The following is a 22042-nucleotide window of genomic DNA, read 5'->3' as shown; positions in this document are numbered from 1 at the left end:
AATATTTTTACGTCCAGTAGGTGTTCTGCTAGAGCAAATGAAGCTTCAAGAAGCTTCGCGTTGAGGTGAACCAATTGGATGAAAAGCTTCAGTGCTTCATGAGGCTTCATCTGCCCATCACTATTAGACACTATATATTGCAAACTTTCATCTGCTATGTGCCACCAGTATCGTCTGACTGAACGTACCTTCGGGGGTCGCTGTGGGGAGAGTCAGCTAGCGTTATTCAGCAGCACCACCACACGGTGGGGCTGTTATCACTGGTTTGAACTGTGGCTGCACTCGTCGCACACTGACAGCTTGGTATGACTTCGCATACTAAGTAAAAGTGCTGTTTTGCATTTTCCCGGATAAGACTGAAAACCCCGTCTGAAGTCGAAACCCCCCACCCCTGTATGTGATTCGGGTTGCGTTCACTCGTATTAGAACTCGCAGATCAACTGACCTGTAGAGTCAGATCATGTGACAGAATGGAGGCGTCGCTGAAAAACATTCACCCGTTCACCACATACACATACCGCCAGGAGCCCATTTCACAATAAACGGATAAGGCGACAAACACCCCTGTCCAACTCAGCTCGTAACGTTTATTTCCTCACACTGCAATGAAATGAGGGGAGCATGGGGGCCAAGGAGTCGAGGATAGGATTCCTGTCATATGACGAGGCCGTTAAGAGAGGTAAGCCAAAAATCGTGGGAAGTAGAAATCTGTCGTTGCGCTAGGTTAGCTGTCTGCTTTTGGGCTAGCCATATGGAAAAGAGAACGTCCTGACCACCCGTTAAAGTGTAACGCTTTAACTGGGTTCACCTGTTATACGAAGTAGACGCCGGGTATAAAGTAAACGCACGGCCTCGATGGAATTGTTGTGCCCAGTATTCATTTCGGCATTAAAATTTGTCGAAAAGCTTCCTTATTTTTTCTGATGTTTAGTTAATCACTAGCTGAGCATGTATTTTCCGCAGTCGTTTGCCCTCGTAAGAGACAACGCTGGGTTGCAGCGGAAAGCGTATGTGGATAATGAAATCTTGAAAAATAACGTAGTTAAACAGTCGCTGTGTAAAATCTGACCGCGCCGAATTTAATTATTATTCCTTATAGCATAGAGATAATCCTGAAGTATTTTTATGAAGCGCGTGTCTTTATTTAAGTGCAAGGTCTAGTTAAATTGGCAGGTTGTTGAACTACGCTTGGTTTGACGTCCTGTCCAGCTAATTGCTGTGGGAGCTAGTGCTGGCTAGCGAGGAGGGATGGGCTGCGCGGACAGTATTTGGAGAAACAGTTGTGAAAGAAATCTCGAATCCGTGCTTGAATATATTTTTCATTTATATATATTTTTGGATGGCATCACAGGTTGCCTCTGTATCAAGCTAACTGCAGCTGACTAACGTTTATGTCTGTGCTGCTACCACTAGCTTGCTTGTCTAGTAGCTAGACAGTTAGCTGGCTTTCACCTAAGTTGTCAGTGGGGAATGCCTCCAGACTGTTTGTTGCAGCCCTCGTCTCCCGGTTTTCAAACCGAGCCATGTGCTGCTTAATCGTTACTGTTGTTGCTAGTGAGCTGTCAGGTTCTGCGGAGCCTAGCGTCCACCAGCTAGCCGTGTAGTTGGAGCGGAACAACAACCAGTTGTGCTTTAAATAGCTGCCGCTGCAGTCAGTCTCTTAAAAATGATCAGGTGGGCTTTTTAACACTGGGGAAGCCATTGGCTGGTCTCTGGTAAACAAACAAGCGTTGACAGGCCTGTAATCTAATGCAGCGTCATGATGTATTTCAGCTCGTATGGGCTTTACTGGAAGCATTTTGTTGTCAGGTTAGTTTAAGTACGCACAGGTGAAGCAATGGATACAGTGTAAGCATAGCGGCACTTATGTAAGATATGGGTGAACATTTATCTGCAAACACACAGAGATCTTATCCCTGATGGCTTTCTTGTTGCACTTTACTCCCTGGGTTGGCAACAGCTGAACTTTGTCAGTCCGGATTCCAGCCACGAGAGCCTGTTACACATCTATTACTGTGTCATATCTTTACCAGGCTTCCGCAGGGAAGTTTGACCGGACATCTTTATTATTATTAATGTTATTATGTTGCCTTAGCACAGTTTAGATTTTCGGGTAGCGTGACTTCAGTCTTTGTAATACTGCGGCTTAAATATGCCTCAAACAGATTGCCAGTTACACTCTGACGATCATATGTGACCATACACACAGGGTGGGATTATCTAGTCGTCCAGTCTTATCAAAGCAGTCACATGACACCATTTCTAATTGCTACAGCAGGCTTGACTGCCGCAATTATGAGTTCAGTTTTCACGAGAGCCTATTCTGCCAGGACATCAGCAGCGTAATGGGCTTACAGTCAGAAAGATTCACCTTTGTTGTGTTATCCTCCGATCACTCCTCACCACCATTTATTCATTCAAGCCTGATTTGTGCGTGGTAGTTTCTCGAGGGATAATTGTGCCTGAAACATTAGATCTGACCAAAAAGTGCGTGTTCCTCCTCATCGTCACTTTTCTGAAATAGAATAAACTCAAATCTTAGAAATATGGGAAATCTAATATATAAACATGTACCGTAATAAGGGGTTCAAGAGACACACATCTGAGAGTGTTAAGATTTTAGAGGTAAAAGTCATCTTCCCTTTTTCTGTTGACTCACGGTACAATTGAACATTTACTCATGTGGGAGAGTGGAGCGTTAATTTGTTTGAGAGAAGGTTCGAGGCTCAAGTCCAAACATTTGGTGAGTGGCTTGCTGCAGTGACAGCTAACTTCAGGTCAGGTCTAGCGATGGTGTTTATTCCACACTGAACGGCTCCACATGCTTGAATCTGCTGTTATCATTACGATCGTCGTTGTCCGTGAGGAACAGAGCTGACAGAACAGTAACGTGACCTGAACAAACATTTAACTGCATTTGTAAAACTATCAAGGATGATGGGTGTGATTCTCTCTTGAGTAATAAGGTTCGTTTTTAAAGTAATCTCACTTTGAATGGCACTTTACAGCAGGGAAGTGATGCTTCCATTTAGCAGCTGATTGTGCATACTGCAGCAGACAATGTTCACAAAGCTTTCCGTCCAGGGCCAGAGGTGGGCACTCATCATCGTGTATCATATGTGCTTATAGAGACTGTGGTTGAGGAGCCCGGGTACACTTACAGGCTCAGATTTTGGGGATTACATTTGGTTACGTTCTGTTTTTCTTTTATACTCCTGTCTTTTTTACACTCCCCAGCCCACTAACTCCAGGCTGCTCTGATTGGTCAGCTTGCCCAGAGATGACAAGCAAATGAACTTAAATTCTAAAAAACCAAAAACCCCTCCCACTCAGTCCAGAATGAACAGAGCTCTGTGTAAATTTCATACAGTAAAGCTTTTTCTTCGTGTTAGAGATACAGTTTTGATAGAATCAAAGCAACAGATTCGTTGTATTAAAGTTCCTCTCTGTGAGTTTTGGGGATTTCACGGCACCACTGTGATGCATTTTTGATTTCATGCATTAGAGCAACCAACAACAGCTTCTTGATAGCATGACCTTCAACCACCACGGGCACCTGCTCCTTCTACAAACATGGAAATCTCTCGTATGATTTAACAACACTTCTAACATCTGTTTTAGTCGTCATTTGGAAACAGTTCACATCAAAGAGTTCCTTCATATCCTAAACCTGAATAGATTACATAGCAGAATGTTTTACAGGATGCAATGAGGTGATTTAATATTATCGATACTGTATTTGTGAAAACCAACACTTTTTTAGAAATGCAACTTCATTCAGTCATTTTCACCCTCTGCTACTCCTGCCACTGAATCGCAGTCAGTTTCTTTGCAGTGGGAATAATAGGAAGTGGAGCGCTGAACACAAGTATAGTGTTCAGACCTGCACACTTCATAGAGTCGTAGTTGATTTTTGGACGTTCTGTGATGAAGAAAGCACAACTATTGTGCCACTTTCCTTTTTCACAGTGATGCTCGTGTTTGGCCGAGTTTAACGGCGATGTGCTTGTTGGCGTTCCTTCTTGTCAGTCAAATTCAAGAGGGAGCAGATGATATGGACCCTTCCAGTCATGGTGGTGAGAGGCTGATCTCAGTTGTCACAGGTAGCCCTGTTGTTGATGAACTGGCCTTGAGGAAGACGTTTTTAACCGAGCAACAATACGTGGCTTTAAAAATGTGGAGCTTCATCTGGATGTCTTTCTTGCTGTCCAGAATAATTGTTCATGATTTTGATGGAGCTGTCAAAGAGTTGGGTTGACGTGTTTACCTGTTGTTGTGGTTCCTTGTGTTCTCAGTGAGACCGGTTCTTCTTAGTAATCTTTCCTGGCACTTTTCTGGAACACCTTCACGGGTTATTTGTACCTTTGTGGTTGACCACTATGTAGTTCAGCGATGCAACAACAACAGCGGTCACTGTGACACACAGCCTCACACTCACTCTACGTCAGCAGGCCTTATCAGCTGAGTTAATGCAGCGCTGCTTTGCATGGGGATGTAAATTTGTATTCTGCTGTCGTAGAAACCTCCAGTATGGTGTTTGCTATGGAAACGTGACTAGATAGCAGTGCAACAGTCTATACAACAATCTCTATATTTTGAGCAAAGTTGTAAATGTCAGGTTATTCCAGGATGCAGTTTAATATTGTGGAAATCCAGTGTGATGGAGCTTTCTACGACCACGTGGTATATGCTTCACAGCAAGTATTTATTTTTCATTGTTGAGCAAAGATAAGAAGTTTATCAGCTGTTAAACAGCCTCCTTGAGTTGGAGGTTGCTTAGTTTTTGGTCCTAGACTTCCTGCATGTGGTTACTGTAAGTTTACACCACACACAGGGATCTTAAGCCTTCTAGTTTTAGGAAAGGCACACAACAAGGGCATTCTTTTGTTTTTACACCAAAAGTACATGTTGAAGGTGCCGAGCTGGGGTGTGACGGTATTCTATCATTTCAAAATCAAGTACAGAATTCACAAGTCACATCTGAACGCCCCTTTGAATCACTGAAACGTATTTTTCATGTTCAGCTAGTGAAACATCATGCTGAACAATGATAAATAATAAAGATTTCACTCATCGCTTTTCATAAAACAGAGGGGATTTAAACATAACCAAAGGTATTCACAAAACTGCTGAATGTGCAACAGTGCAGCAAACCGAATAATGATGAGCAGGGCTGTGAGTGGGACGGACGTTAGACACAAGATGACAGCGAATGCTACCATTGGAGCAAATATCTGAGAGGCAGCATGTTGGGCTGCATCGCTTCTGTGTGTGGATAAGTATGGAAGACCATTTCTTTGCACTGGGATATTTAACAAATTATGGAGACGGCGAACTCGGGCAGTACTGTGAGACACAGACTACTTCCAAAATTATTACAAATGACCAGAGGCTCCCCAGTAAGTCCCATTAGGACTTAAGGAGAGAAATCCCTCCACGTCTATGAATAAAAACCGAGTGTCGGTCCAAAGTTACTGTCCTGTCCTTCACCACTGGAAACTTGTTCTGCTCCTGTCATGGCTGCATTGTAGGTGGATGCATATCTGCTTGTAGAATTTTTGTTCATGTAAAATTTTGAAACCTCATGTTGTCATTGCCAATAAGGTTTCATGCCTCTGGACATTCATCGATTGTGGTCCACATTTTATTTCCGTTTTATAGAAATTAATTGGAAGACTAGCTTTTTTTCAGTTGCACTTCTTATTTATTCTTTGCTTATTTCTGACTCTTAATGATCCTGTTTCCATCTGACATGAATGGTATAGTTAACCATCCATGAGCCCGTTCAGCCTCTGTAGGTGTTTCTTTTCCTTCCTTGGCTGTATTGTACAGTTTGTTTGCTTTTTTTTAGAGTAATTGCTCTAAACTCAGAAGAATCTGTAATAGTCTTATTATGTAAAACCCATTTGTTGTTTTTGTTGTTCACCTTTTTTCCCTCTCCGACAGCACAAAATAGACCCTGAGAGTAAAAATGATTTTCCTGTTTTATGTGGTTTTTCCTCTTGCCGACCCCACAACACAGCAGCCTCGTGCTGGTTGCGTGACATCATGTCCACAGGTGAAATGAGCTCTTCAAGAACAGAGCTGCATGTATGTTTGCGCCTCTAGGTGTTTCTGTTGATGCTTTGCCCAGACTAAACAGGGCACCGAGGCACATGTGAGTTCAGGATTTGCTGCTTCAGAAGCCATGGTGGAGGCTTCCAGTCTCGACAGCAGCAGCGGCCGACCAGGCTCAGCTTATTTTATAGGACAGAAAACATCAAGTCACAGCAGGAGGTTCTGGCTGCTCCTCTACTGCCATGATGATTTAGCGAGGTGGCCATATAGTGGAAACCTGCTGTGAAAGTGTCTGTGTGGACAGTATGGGAGAGCCAAAGACAAGCTAAGGATGCAGTGACTTGTGTCGGGTGTTACAGACGCAGTCTTTAGACAGCCTGAGACTGTGAGTGGCTGAAAAGTGTGTTTGGGGCACTCGTAGAAATCACACCCATTGTTTTGTGTGAATCGAATGGTAGCCATTGCATTTAATGCCACTCAGTGTCTAAGAATACCCGGATTGCATCACAGCATTACAATACACAAAGTGTTCTCCATAATGAGGCCTTTCTTTGTTTACTTTCCCATTAGCGCGTCTTATTACAACAGTTTTCTGCTCTCTGGCAGTGCCAATCATCACGTTAGATCAGGAGTTCCAGGAGAACAATGTTTTATTTTATTTGACTCAAACTCGTCTTCGCTTGGTTTACAGATTCTTCGTTCTGTATTTAGCGGAGCCCTTAAGTTATGTAAAAGTGACGCACGTTGAACGTGAAACAAACACAGAAGGTGTCATCAAGGCAAAGATGAAATGAGCGCAATATACAGGAAAATCAAAAGAACTGTGATGTGTGAGAAATGGTTTTCACAAACGTAAATCATCAAAGGTTTATACCAAGAAAGCATTAAGGCATTGAACCAATGAAACAGTTATTTTGAAGCTTGATCTAAAGTAGAGTTTGATTCATCAGTCGCAGTAAAAAGATAGTTTCAAAAAGTAGAGACATCCTTGTTGCTTTGGTGTCTGACTCTGATTTGTGATTTATTCATTTTGCTGATTCTCTTATAAGAACTGTAACTGACAGCATGTACATGCAAAATTCAACTGTCCTTCAATGCACAGTGTCATTTACTTGTTTATGAAACTGTGTAGTTCCACCTGACTGCACTGAGTCACAGGATATTCTCTCACTTTAAGCGCTTTAATAAATTGAACTTAAAGGAGGTGCAAATAATTAACTGAAAATGAGTTGCTGTACGTGCACCTTTATCTGGTGGCATATTCTGCCTCACCAAGCAAAATAACAGATTTACATTAAAAACAACAAACGAATATTAGATAATAAAATAATTTTTCAGTATGTTTATGACATCACCAGGACATGAACCCTTTTTCCTTCCTTGTAACTGCTTTGGTCCTCTGGTCTCAGTGAGGCTGCTGGCTCGGGGGCAGCTTTGGTTCTAGAGCTTTCTTCTGTTAGCTTTAAAATGTCCATGCTCAGCTGGGTGAGAGGGTCAGTGTCTGACCAGGTTTGCTGTTACCACCATGCTGATCTTCCTGTGGTACTGACAAGGTATTTGATGGACTGAGTTTAATTTCCCAGTAAACATCAGTATCAGTAGAATCAGTTATTAAGGCCCTGTTTGTAAATGGCCAGTTTACAGTCACCAGTTAGCCAGAGTACCTGGAGGAGTCCCACAGAGGCGCAGGGAGCCTCCTCGCAGTCAGGTGACAGTGCTCATTGTTTAACCAGTGTGTGACACTAAAAACAAAGAATTAAGAAATCATAGAAACTTTCTCAGACGTGCCCTCATTTTTAAAAAAATGTTTCTGATACATTCGGATGGTTTTATGTGATTGGAGTCATACATGGACTCTGTTTAGCATTCATTTTTAGTTTTTTGCAGTCTTTGTTCATATCCATACAGAAGAACGGTGCCTTCTGCAGTTATTTTACTGGTGAGAGTCCCCCAAACTTATTTTACAAGCTCGGGCTTGCTAGCCACGACTATTTCAGACGTGTTTTCCTCAAAGTGGCAGGCTTGTTGTCTACAGAGTAGACAGCTTTTTTCCCTCGTCAGGTGCATGGGGTGGTTATTGAAGACAATCTTGTAAAATCTGCTTGGAAGCCTGAAGAACCAGTAACGACAGGACTATAATTTAGAACTCGTAGCTTTAAAAACAATAAGTGAAGCAGATGCTACAGGAGGGAAAGAGCCTGCCCTTCATTTATTATTCCCGTTGAAAGAAGCTGGTCTCTGGTTCGGTGGCTGTGTGCATTAAAAAGCTCATTTCAAGAGACTAACGTTGTAGAAGATGACCAGTGCAAGCAAATCTAAATTCAGTGCCAGACACAAATCCAGACATTCAATATTAACGAGCTGTTGGAGATCTGCTCCTCAGAACAGGTGTAATATCTTCATCAATGCAGTTACTGTTTTAAACAGAAATGATTTAACTTGATGAATATTTAACATCAGACTCCAAACTCATGAGGACTAAATGGGCTCCTCAGCCAGCTGTGCTCTGCTACCTCTGGTGAACCACCTCCACATCTGTCACCATGGAGATTGTGGAGCTCTCCTAGGACCTCCAGGGTATTTGTTATGCTTGCACTTGCTAATATGTGTGAGATGAAGGCCGCCACATCTTCACGATTCATGTGACTTTAAGGTGCCTGGTCATCATCGCCATAATATTAGATGTGTGTACGTTACGGCAGCAAGTCCCACTATAGGCTGTGAACATTTCCACAGGCCCAAATCTGAACAATAAGCCAAAACGTCTGTAGCCATCTATCTGTTTGTACCTTAATCTGCATTCTTGCATGGAGAGGTGGGAGGGGACTAATCGCTTTTCTACAGCCTCATTAAATCCTGTCCTGGTAGGTTAATGGTTAACTGGCTGGGCTGTTGATGCTTTGACGTTGGATGTATTTATATTACAGACTGTAATGAGTTATGGAAGGTAATTAGAAATATGTTTCACTTGATTCGTAGTCATAATAAAAATACAACATTTTTTTATGCATCGGTCATGGACTGATGTCATTCAGTTTTCTCACGTGTCTTTTAATAAACTGCATCAATGTGGTTTGAAATTTCATGACCTCAGTTTATGTGCAGCTGCTGCAGCTGAATAGAGTGTGCTGAGTGCTGTTACTGCTGCTCTCTGGCTGCACAAGGTCAATTTATTGGTTGGTAATACAGATTATTGATAGGCCACAAAGAGGCGTTGGACCCTGAATTCATGCTTGTACGTGTGAAGAAGGGAGGGAGGGCGAAACATGAAAGGAAAACTAGTACTTACCCTGATTTGTTCTACTTCGTTGCTTTTGAACTGACCTTTGAACTCGAGTTAACGGTTGATCTGCGTCACCAGTGTTTGGTTCACTTTTTCTTTCGAGTCGAGGCAGTGCAAAGCCAGTGTGAAGTGTCTGCTTTTTTCCTGTTCGTTTTCCAAATCTTTCATCGGTTTTCTTTATAAAATGAGTCAAAAAGCTCTGTTGGGATAAGCTCTTTATGTCTGAAGTCTACTAGGGCTGCCACAAACGATTATTTTGATAGTCGACTAGTCACCGATTATTTTTGCGATTAGTCGACTAATCAGATCATCATCCATTGGACATACAGCTTATTGCACCAGCAGCATCTGCTCTTATATAACTATCATTAGCTTACAGCTTTAAGTGTTTAAGGTATGTGCTAACTAAAAATAAAGACAAGATGATAGTTTATTAAATTTTAATGAAATCTGCAGATTGTTGTGGTTTAATAAACTCCTTGCTTTCTAAAATATAACAGGACACCGGAGTAAATTCTTGAGCATCTCACACTTCTGATAATCAGCTGTCTGCTTGACGTTTATTCAGCTGTGTAAAAACTTTAATCTCAGCCAAACCGATTTACTCAGGAACAAATAAAATACTAAAAAAAGCCAAACAATAACATTTTGAAGTTATCTAAGTGACTTATATATATATTTAACCTGAGTAGCGAAAGACGGCGGTGGGTTTGAAAACGATTTGCCGGGAGTCCGGTGTTCTCACGGCTCTAGTTAGCCTAGCCTAGCCTCCGGCTAGCTATCGAGCTAGTGGGTAACAGACGTCTCTGAAAACGTCGGAGCACTTTTGAAAATATGTGGTGTCCTGATAAACTGAGCAGATATTTGAGGTTTACACAGCTACATTCTCGCCTGAAAATATGTTAAACATTTATTTTGTGACCCAGAAAGAATAATAAGAGTAAAACCAACTAGCTGCCACCATTGTTGGAAACTGAGCTGGGCCGCGCTATGAATTCTGGGACACAGCTTCTTCTTCTTCGGGGTTTAACGGCAGTTGGCATCCTTGTACATGCAGTGCTGCCATCTTCTGTTTCAGTCTGTTATTACACTCTTAAATCCTGCTATTATTCCTGCGTCTTTCAGGATCTTACAAAGCTTCAAATGACACGTCGACTATTAAATCAGTCGTCGACGATTTTGATAGTCGACGTAATCGTGACTAGTCGACTAATCGTGGCAGCCCTAAAGTCTACAGCTCAGACTCAGAGAGGAGCTCAGAATCTGAACTGAATAACGAATTATGTAACAAAATGAATTCATGAATCTGATTCTTATCATCCTTCACATTAAAAAACAACTTCAAAGATTTATTTGCTGTTTTTTTGTTGTTGTTTGTTTGTTTTGCGGTTAATCAGAGATGTGGAGGACAGCCAGGTTTCTGTGTGCAGTGGTTGTACGGATCGTTTTCTGCTGCTTGTGTCATGAATACAGTTAGCTGCTACCTCTCATGACACACAAGGGGGCTTTAGTCTCTCTTCCTGCAGCTTTGTGCTCTGTGTTGATCCCCATGTGTGATTGGCTGCCTGCAGCCTGTGATTCAGCACTTGAGCATTAATCAGTCCTGTCTTCAGTTGGGTAGCTGTCACCTCTCATTGATGCATGGGTTCAGGCCCGAGTAGAAGGCGGGTACCCTGCTGACCTCAGACCCACAGCATGTAGCTGGGCCAGTTTATTAAAATGGCTTAGGTGTATTGTTAGAATTCCATCAATATTATTTGTACAGATTGCTTAATATAATTATATTTATCCATATTGTCAATATATCTTATGGCTATAGAATTTGTGAAGATGTAATTCTCAAAGCTAAGCTCATCAGTGATGTTGTGGTCAGCTTTAATGCTAATCATGTAGGAGGATGTTTAGTAATCTGCCTGGGTACTATGGGATGTGCTAATGTATTAGGGTTACATAATTGGATAGGTGCTGATGGAATTTGCTGCTTGCACGTTTGGAAAAGGCACCCGAGGCTGAAAGGTATGAAAGATATGCTCCCATCCAGATGATGGATGTCTTTTTCAGGTAGGGCCTTGTGTGTCAGCAGGACGCTGCTCGAGTGCACGCTTCATCTGTTACCACAGTATAGCTTCATGGTGCTGATCTGGCGTACCTCAGGTTCAACCTTTCAAACACTTTGCTCTCTCAAAAGTCCAGCAAATGCTTTCCTCAGTTCCCAGTAACACCACAAGTGGTGCTAAAATAGAGGGGATACAGAATTGTAACAACGTCTCTTAAAGCGGTACATTTTCTCATTTTAAATATTAAATATTTTATTGACAACTGATCATAAAAACAACATAGTGGATCTGCACCTCAGTCATTGCATTATGTGCACAGTGTTTTTGGCACTGGGGTTGTATTAGCAGTGATGAGAAAAATGAAATGAGTGAGCCGCGTGAGCTCAGCATCAGCCTCTCGAGGCAGCCGTACATAAACAGGAGTATTAGCTGCTCCAGTTTCTGCAGTTGCCATCCAGCTTCACGTAGATTTTGTACTCGGCAGCTGGTAGGTTAATGACTGGCCAATGCATACTCTGTGGTCCTGCAGGTGCTTATGGGGTTCTGTGTGCACAGTTCATGAAGAGAAACATATTTCCCTGTAGTCCTAACTGCACATCCCTGAACGTGGATGACTTATAAATGGCCCTAGATCACACAGACATGCAGCTTTTCTGCAAAGTACAAAAGGCTGTTTGGTGCCTTTAAAAACAGTCGTTTCTTTGTGTTTTCATTCAAATATTGTCAACTCTTCCCACACATGGATATTTAACAGAAGTTAATGTTAACCTTAGAGTGTCAAAACCAACACAAGATATTTGTTGTTTTGGATCAGAGCCATGTCTCCCTGCTTGCTACGGGAGAATCTGCAGAGATCTGTGTGCAAAAGGAGAGTGGGTGTGGGGCTTTGCCGAGCGAACACTGTATGTAGTCCAATTTTAAGGTATCGACCTTACTAGATATAAACTATATAGCATCATCCTGCATTGCAACTAAAATCTAATGAAACATTTTAGCTGCTGATGTTGCTCAAAGATTCCTTGGCAGTCGGTTCTGCTCTTTAGGTGCAGATCCACCACTGAAATCAGTGCTAGGCATGAGAACTTTGGAGGCAGCTAAGTAGGGGTAGCTGTGTTCACTGGAGGAGCCAAGGTCACTGCCATTGGGTGGCATTGGGCGTATGCAGAATTGGCCTTCCCATGAGCCCTTTTCAGGATTTCTGTTTCAGGATCCCTTGATCCACAAGGTGATGTAATATTTGTGTGTGTGTGACTGCAGTGACATTTCTGAGCTCAAAGACGACATCAGATGTTGCAGCTTGTTTTAGTACATGTGGAAAAATGTTACATCGTTAACAGCAAGGTTTAAAGGAGTGGACAGCCGTTTGTCCTGCTTCTGCAGGATGAAAGAAAAAGGTCACCAGTGATCTACTGGTGCCTCAGTCTGGGTAAGATCACATGGATGTTAGGCATCGCCCCCCCAGTGGGAAGTAAAATCACTGTTTTTGTCACTTTTTTCCACAAATCAATAGACTTTATCGACTGTTGCCACACAGGTGCGTACACACACACACACACACACACACACACACACACACACACACACACACACACCTTCTATTAAGTTGATCTTTGGCTTCATACTTGAAGATGTGGTTTATCATTGTTGGCCTGTTGCAGATTTTAGTGATATAAAAGAAATGCAAACACTTGCACTACGAGGGAAATTCAATACAGCCGGGCTTTCTTTGCTTTAGCGGAGTTGAAAAAATCTAAAACCCCAGCTGGACATAACAGGTATCACAACGGTGGTTATCAGCTTCCTGTGTTAAGCTGAGCTTTCTGCTCTGGGTCCGATGCACATTCTCATCAAAGGGGCTTTTAATGTGTTGCCCGACTCTCCTTCAGCACAGAATAATCCCCACGAGCACAGCCGACTCCAGTGAGTGTTATCAAATGATTATATTGAAATGGTGATAAAATCTAACATTACATTGCAACACTGTTGCAAAGAAGACAGGAAATTAATGTTGCAGAAAATTGTTAATCCTGTGATTTAGCGCCCAGAGCGGTACGATGAGCATTTTAATCAGAGTTAATTGTTTTAAGTGTGGGTGTGCTCACGGTGCTGCTGTTCATTTTTAACATAACTGCCTCACATTAGCTCGGAAACTTTAAACTGGATACATTTAAACACTGAAACTTACTGACCCACCGGCTAATGAAGGAGATGTGGAAATCCTTTTAGTTTGCCTGCACACAAAGGGAAATTAACTTCATTGATCAAATAGCTATTCTTGGTTGTTGTTGTGTGTTCTAGTAGCTTCCAATTCAACAGTGTAAAGGAGACTTGGCAGCAAAGTAAAGCAAAAATGTATAGATTTCTGGCATCACCAAAAGAATAGACTGCACAAGCCACTAACAACAAGATGCACAGTTTGCACTGCTCTGACTTTGTAGCTTCATTTGCTGTTAGTAAGCTAAACAGCTTAACAACTGGCACATAGAGAATACAGAGAATTTACATTGCAGTTAAAATATGATGCAAATAAAAGAGTTTCTCTAAGGTTTTGTGCTCAGAAGAAGTTGCCATGGTGAGTTGGTCAGTTACAAAGAGGGCCACTTTGGTAACACCAAGAACTCTGACTTGAAGCTCGACGTAGCTCACTGACCCATTAATCTCGCTTTGCTTTGGCTCAGCATCAGAGCTTTTCTGCAAAATGGGGCGATCGTGGCTCAAGAGTTGGGAGTTCGCCTTGTAATCGGAAGGTTGCCGGTTCGAGCCCCGGCTTGGACAGTCTCGGTCGTTGTGTCCTTGGGCAAGACACTTCACCCGTTGCCTACTGGTGGTGGTCAGAGGGCCCGGTGGCGCCAGTGTCCGGCAGCCTCGCCTCTGTCAGTGCACCCCAGGGTGGCTGTGGCTACAGTGTAGCTGCCATCACCAGTGTGTGAATGTGTGGATGACTGGATGTGTAAAGCGCTTTGGGGTCCTTAGGGACTAGAAAAGCGCTATACAAATACAGGCCAAAATGACCAAGATTTTAAAAAAGCAGCCCTCAGACGTCTAACTTTGGGATATCTTCATCTTTATACCAGCGATGACTTATTAAAGAAAGTGAAAGGCGTAGGGTTAGACGTGCACAGCTTCTTTGGATTCGCAACACGCAAGCTAAAATCCCCATGTAGTTTTCAGCCAGCAGAAGCAGCAGATACACGAGGCACCAGCGAAATAAATGTTCACAGTTCAGAGCTGTTGCACTCCGTCGGGTGGATGTCATTAAGCGCTGATGTTTGTTGGTGTCATTCCATGTTTCAGTGGCTCTCACCGCTGTGCACCAGGAAACCATTTCTGTGTTGTAATAGACTGCACGCAGGTGTCGTTACAGCAGCTGGAGTGATCTGTGAAAAGGACCGGAGGCCTTTTTTAATAGAATTCATCTCTCCCAAAACAAAACACACACGATTCCCATCCATTATCTCAGAACACGAGATCACGTATTATTTTCTAATGATAGTCTGTTTTTTACATTCCGTGCAGTTTCCACTCATATTTAGTATTACCACAACCTGCACACCAACGTGCAGGACTATGCAGGGAGCAGATAAACCCATGACTCTTTGGGACAGTGGCTTTCTTTAGTCTCGTTGTCTCTGCGAGGTTGTCAGTGACCTGTAAATACCTTCTGATCGTCAGCTTACCTTTCATAAAACCACATCTTGGCACTTTTTTGGCACTTGACACAGTTTTCATGTGTTGTGCCCAAAAACCAGGATAATTGAAAAGGTTCTTGTTCTGTGTTGTGCTTACAGCACACCTGTGCCCAGCAGACGTGTTGTTAGTTTTATACATTTATATAATGCTTTCCTAGTCTTGCTGACCACTTACTTACTTTGCATTTGTACAGCACTTTATTCTGTAGACTTAAACCACATCATTGCCAATTTAAAATCCACCCAGGAAACCCCGGCTGTGGTTTGGGTTCTTCATGCTGCGAGGAGACACCACCCTAACGATGTGCTCGTCCTCTCAGGCAGGAGAAAAGCCTCAGTAGCAGTGTGACCTTTAACATTTTTCAAACTCGCTGAGCCTGTATCTATAAATACATTTTTTAGGTTTTGTATGGTTCAGTGTTTCTGTTTTTGTGGAAATAAATGTGAAGAATGAAGGTGGAGTCACACCCTGCCCATCAGCTGATCTTACAACTCTTACTTAAATTACCTGAAGAGACACCAGCTCCCTCCTCATACCTGTTATGTCAGTTCGGTCAAACACCAGCACCCTGCTGTTACTGCTGAAAGGCATTTGCGGTAATTTATTTGCGTCACTTCATTAGCACAGCCCGTTAACACAAATTGTGCATTCTTAGTAAAGTTTGATCCAGCTGAGGCCGTTAGTTTAAGGCTTTGTCTGTGTGACAGTAGTCAGAGTGAAACTGCGTCTGTGGAGATGACAAAGGTTACTGGGCCAACCAAGGTATATGCATGGTGTGTGCGCCCGCACCGTCACTTCCTGTAAATGGGGTTTGAACTCTGTTTTGTTGTTAAACTGATTTTTACTTTTTTAAAATAAAGATTTATGTCCAGTTACTCTTGGTTACTTGCTAAAGAGAAGTCAGAGGTATGTGATTGGCTCAGTTTTACTGATTATCTGCCTGTCAGCAAGATTACAGTAAAAGTAACTGTCTGCATTTCAGTAAACTTAGTGGAGAGGTGGAGCATGGTCAGAAGAAGAACCTTTTGAATTTTAGTGTTGTTGCTTTCTTTAGGGCATTGTCTCGGTGGAAGGCGTGCTCTCCGGGTCTCCTCGGATGTCGTTAGCCTGCGTGCACGGGCTCTGCTTTTTTGTTAAAGGCACAGTAGTCCACTGTTATTTGAATTAGCTGTTGCACCCTAACACCAACGTATCCAGGTAAAAGCGATTCTCTTTTAATGTCTCTCCTCTTAAACTTTTAGTTGGAAATAAAGTTTATTGCTCAAAATGAGTTTATGCCTGAATGTTGCCGGCTAACATCGCGGTGACAGTGTGTGTGCATGAGCGTTTGCACGTGTGTCTGGGTAGGCTTTAGGGTCAAACCTGAAACCCCATGAGCACTACTGCCCCTACTGGCTCTGTCGAAATAGGTGATATCAGAAACCCGAGTGTGGTTCAGAGACGCTTATAAAGAAAAGTTTCCATAAAGGCGGAATAACAGCTTTTAAGGGAGTTGTTGATGGAACTCGGCATGAGTAGTTTTCCGTAAGACGCAAACAAAAATGTCATATGTGCTTCTTGCTTTGACCTTGTGCTGTCGAAGGGTTAAATTAAACTGATTCAGCTGAAGCTGTGACAGAAAATATTACACGTGTATTAAAGAGCAGTTGTCGAAGTGGAGCTGATTAGACAGCATCAACAATGTGAGCGTTGACAGAGAGGCGTGGTAGTATTAATGTAATCATGTAACAGTGTGAAAGAAAGACTGGGATTGTTTTTACGTTTGCCTTAAGTGCACTAAAAAGTCGAATCATCACACGTTACAAAGGCTGTGCAGATATCACTGGCTTTAACGGATGTGCAAGTTTGCATATCTATCACACATGGTTAGCTTTGACTTTGACCACATGAATCTGTTTTTAAGCTCTATTTTGGTCTCCACCATCTCCAGTGACGGTGTGTCTTTGTCATCATATAAACAACATCTTGCATTGTAAACATATTCTCCAATCAGACTTTAAAATACCTCGATGACGATGGAGATTCTAGTGCTCTCCATCCCGTCCTCATCAACATCTCATAAGCTTCTCTGGAAAATTTCTCAAGATTTGTTGCACACTTGGAATCAAGGATGAGCTAAAGTTTAGCTGATATGTCAATGAACATTTAAAGGTCAAGAATAGTCCAATAACTGTTATGGTAATTATGTCATAGTTAGCACAGTCCTGTCTGTCATAACTAGAGATGGACCGATCCGATATTAGGTATCAGTATCGGTCCGATACTGACGTAAATTACTGGATCGGATATCGGAGAGAAATAAAAAATGTAATCCGATCCATTAGATATCAAAAAAGCACCTCACAAAACTTGCGACACGGCGTAATTCAGCTCATAACCGTAGCACGTGGGAGCAGTGTGGTCACGTGATAGAGCGGTCGTGTGTATTTGTAGCCTCGCTACCAAACCAGCATTTCATCTCCGAGGAAGTGATCCCAGAGAAGTAAAGCAAGCGTGTAAGTTCGTCTCTGAATGTTTGTAAAGCATTCCAGCGTTAAGCTTAACAACCTATGGAGCGACTGCCTCTCTCTCTCCCTCTCCTGCTGCTACTTCAATCATGAACCTGATCAATGATCAGCTGATCGTCTCTCTTGTTTGTTTTTGGCCCACTTTGCACCAGAAAGAAACCAGCGGCTGAACAACAGCAGCACGTTTAAGCTTGATCAGCTGTTGTTAGAATGTATTTATTATTACTTTCTACTCAAGGATCTTTTTCTACAGCTGACGCTGGTAACTGTGCAGGGGCGGATCTAGCAAAGTTTAGCCAGGGGGTCCGATAGGGCATGAACAGGGAAAAGGGGGCACAAAGACATACTTTTCTTTCTTATTCTCATTTAAAATGTCGAGCTTTTAATAAATAATTATCTGACACCCAAAGTTTTAATTTGATGTAAAATGTATAGAAGTCCATTACTGTATATAGTGACTGTTAAGTCTAATATATATACCCTAGTAAGCTATAGTACTTTTTCCTTTGGGAAGGTACCATCTGTGCAGTCTGCAATTTTGTTGAAGAAAGATGTTGAATCTATTTAATTATTCTTGAAAAATAATTGATTTCTGTGCATTTTTTTCCACACTGCATCAAATTAAGGTTGATTACATCGATTAAGCATCATGAGGTGGAGGGTGGGGGGTGGTTCCCTATTTTTTTGCTGGGAGTTTGCAACCCTATTAGTTAGGTTGCTTAATATTTCTGCTAAGTGCTCTTTAAAATACCAGAATAGGGAGGATGGAGCAGGTTTAAGTTTATTAGATTGATCAGTTTTGCTGAACTATGAAATATTTTGTGTGTAGTGTATTTTTTTTTAAATACAGGTATAACAGAATAGCTTCAGTGTTGTTGTTTATTTAAACTTGAGTATGAACTTATACAAAATGCAGCAATATATTAAAAACACACTATATCGGATTCATATCGGTATCGGCAGATATCCAAATTTATGGTATCGGACATAAAAAAAGTGGTATCGTGCCATCTCTAGTCATAACACTAACCTGCAACCTCTCTGATTGGTGGAGGCATATAAATACAAGTAGCCACAAGTGGTGTAATTGCAGCAATGGCTGTAATGGAAGCTGCATACTGTAGTGGTAAGACTACACACCTCTGGAGCGGGGGTTGCAAGTTTGATTTCCACCCGGTATCCAGTAAGGGTCCTGGCTATGACCCCCATGCTAGAAACAAGCCCTGGAGTGGCGTGGCTACGTCTGCAGCCTGTCCACAGTTCAGGACACAAGCATTTCACTGCATGTTCACTATATGTTGTACTGTGACCAGTGTTGGGAAGGTTACTTTTAAAATGTATTCCATTACAGAATACAGATTACATGCCCCAAAATGTATTCTGTAACGTATTCCGTTACGTTACTCAATGACAGTAACGTATTCTGAATACTTTGGATTACTTAATATATTATCATGCTTTTTACAACAACTTGAATGTACTATTGCTGTGTGATTTATTACTATTACTGAAGGTCCGCGACTCCGAACTGTAGTAAAGGGACCTCTGACTAATACGGCGGGGTCCCTGTCGGCTCGTAGCCGAAAAATAGCTTTACTTTGTTGTCTGGGTCAACTTTGCTTGCGAGACACAGAGAGAGGCGTTGAAAGGCTCCAACAGAACTTATTGTTTCGGAGGAAAACACGAACACGGTGTACAGTCGAGTCTTAATAGCTTACTTACAACTGGGCTCGTCAGGCACTCTTCTTGGCTGCAGTGGTTATTATTATATTTACATGCTTCCAGCTCCCGTTTCTCCTCGATGACAACTCGTACCTTTCCACTCCCCTTTTTCTCCCTCCTCGCGCTCACAGACACATAACGTGTATGGCAGTCCATTCTCCCTGCAGCACGGACTACACTGCCCATGATGCTGCATTCTTTAGAGCTATGCTTGTAGCATTCTGCCTGTTAGCTTAGCACAACAACAACAACAACAACAACGAAATGCGCTCTCTCACCCAGGAAACACACAGTCGCAGAGAGAGAGAGAGAGCGTCGCCCTGTAAACATGGCAACCGTAACGCTGCCGCCTGGAACAAAAGAACGTAGCTGTCAAACAAACCCAAACAGTCCTGACCCGCGACAACATGAAACAGGAAAGTACCGCCGTGTAATCCATTTATTTCAACAAAGTAACTGTATTCTGAATACCACCTTTTTAAACGGTAACTGTAACGGAATACAGTTACTCATATTTTGTATTCTAAATACGTAACGGCGGTACATGTATTCCATTACTCCCCAACACTGACTGTGACAAACAACAGTTGTATATTTGCAATTACATAAGCAGTGTAGAAAATGAGCATACTGAAATGACTAAAGTTTCTTTCTTTAAAGCCACACTTTAATGCAGACAAGGTCAAATTTAAGGACGTCCGTTATTTGTAGTCTCTTACGACTACAACAGGAAACACACTGTTTTAGTTTATCATTGATTCAGAAAACATCAAAGTTGCGCTTGGATCATTTGATAGGCTACCCTCTGACGAGCAACATCCAATCCTGAAGCAGGTGGACCAGTCATCCAATCTAATCAGACATTTGTCAAAACCAGTCGAGCAGTTCTGTCATGCTGCTGTGGCTCCAACCCCAGCACTACCAGCTTTTCATATGGAGTCTTTAAAGTGCCCTCAATTTCTAACTAATGTACCTACATTTGTATTTGCTAATTTACTGCAGCTTATCCCTGTTGAACTGTGATTGGCTGCTGAAAGCTGATAAGTCAACAGTTAATGATTCCGTTTTACTGCACGCTGACCCCTTGCCTATCAGATGAGCGGCACCTACTGGTATCTTGTTGATCATTTAGCTACAATGTGGTCATGGAAGCTGTAAACAGGATCCTTTTCAGCCGTTAGTCAGCAGTTTGCTGTCACCGCTGTGTATAGTCGGTGACATTGTTCGCTACAGCGCCACAGTTACTACTACATGTGTAAGCAGCTTTGTCATTTTTACCAACTGTTCCAGAGTTAATCTATGGATTAACGACATGACACCGTTAAACTTCTTTTTCAGGCGCTTCTGTTAGAAGATCATTTTAACCGTTGCATTAAAAGCGCTTCCTCTGTTTACTGTAATTGGATGGAAGTCATTCTTTCTGTGTTGCTGCCAACAGTTGTGCTGCAGTCCTAGTGAAGTGAAGGTGAAAGAAATCTGGCGTCTAGTCCTCAGAGCTTCAAACAATGACATTTAAAAACATTAAAGACGTATTTCAGGACCATCCAGACCTTGGTCCTAATACAGTTTTTAAACTGTTGTAGCCATTGCTTGTTTCTTTACTGTTTATCTTTCGTAGATTCTGTTTTTCTCTTGCAGACTTGTAGCATGACTTCACAAACAACTGCAGATCAGCTCTCCGTCTCTGTTGATGTAATCCCATCTCTGTTTGTCTCTCTGTAGTCACTGATGTGGAACTGAAGCGGCTGAAAGATGCCTTCAAAAGAACCAGTGGCCTCTCCTATTACATGACCCAGCAGTGTTTCTACAGGGAAGTGCTGGGAGATGGAGTTCCCCCTAAAGTCGCAGAGGTAAGCCACAATGATGTCACACCACGTATTCTGAGTGGGTAACGGTGGCGGCAGTTTCCAGGAAGCCAACAAAATCAGTTCGGTTATGCCTTAGCAGTGTGACCAACGAGCTTTGTATGAAGGATTTTATTGTAAGTACAAGCTAGAGATTTTAGTTGTAGTGAGGGGCCATTTCACCTCACATTAGGCTCAGCCTTGCATTCCACTGAAAGACTTATTGATCCAATAAAAAGGTATCATTACCATTTTATAGCTCTGTGTTTCCTGTTGAAAAGCATCAGTCTGATGTTCGAGGCTAAAGAACAGCCAAAGTTCTGCAGGGGAATAAATATAGAATAGCAACGTTGTTTCCAGTTTATTTATAGCTGCTTAAAGGAGACTCTTCGTGCAGATACAGAGGAGAGTCTGTTTTTCTTTGAAGTAACTGAATCATTAAAGTAATCAACACAGACCTAGACTTGATATATACAGCTGGTGTATATGCAACAGTATGACGATATACGTATAATATAGTCTGACTACAGTTTCCCTCACACATCCCCATCTGACAGAGCTTCCTCCTGTCACTTTTTACGACTTGTCATTCTCATGTTACACATTTGAAACCTGCTCTTCTTCTTCTTCTGGTGAAGTTGACAGATTTAAAAATACTCTGGAGGAATATAGACTGAAATGAAATGTAAAGACTCAAAGTGTAATAGTCATCGAAGAATGGGCAGTTTATCTTTCTCTCTATACATATAGATATAGAGAGGACAGAATCAGAATGCTTTATTAATCCCTGACTAAATTCTGTGGGTTACAGTTGACAGTAACCAACAAGACAGTAACAGACTAAACTGTTTAAATAATGCAACATGTCAGAGAGTTTACAAA

At 42.1% G+C, this 22042-nt stretch overlaps 1 protein-coding gene across 5 annotated transcripts in view; it reads left to right on the top strand.

Moving 5' to 3' along the window:
* The first annotated feature begins 352 nt into the window (after window positions 1–352).
* usp32 (ubiquitin specific peptidase 32) overlaps window positions 353–22042 on the top strand; it is a 67900-nt gene continuing 46210 nt past the window's right edge. For 3 of the 5 annotated variants that reach the window (XM_085244755.1, XM_085244753.1, XM_085244754.1), the window contains exons 1-2: window positions 355–679; window positions 21039–21166. In XM_085244755.1, the coding sequence (XP_085100881.1) occupies window positions 622–679; window positions 21039–21166 (186 nt within the window). In that variant the 5' untranslated portion in view covers window positions 355–621. Of the gene's footprint in view, window positions 680–21038; window positions 21167–22042 lie in introns of all 5 variants that reach the window. The other 2 variants (XM_085244757.1, XM_085244751.1) reach the window with 2 other exon arrangements.

This window comes from Mchenga conophoros, linkage group LG14, assembly GCF_057382185.1.
Source record: "Mchenga conophoros isolate Kocher_MC1m ecotype Shallow Benthic linkage group LG14, M_conophoros_male_GT1.1, whole genome shotgun sequence".
Taxonomy (NCBI): domain Eukaryota; kingdom Metazoa; phylum Chordata; class Actinopteri; order Cichliformes; family Cichlidae; genus Mchenga; species Mchenga conophoros.
This window is presented reverse-complemented; position numbering and strand designations above follow the sequence as displayed.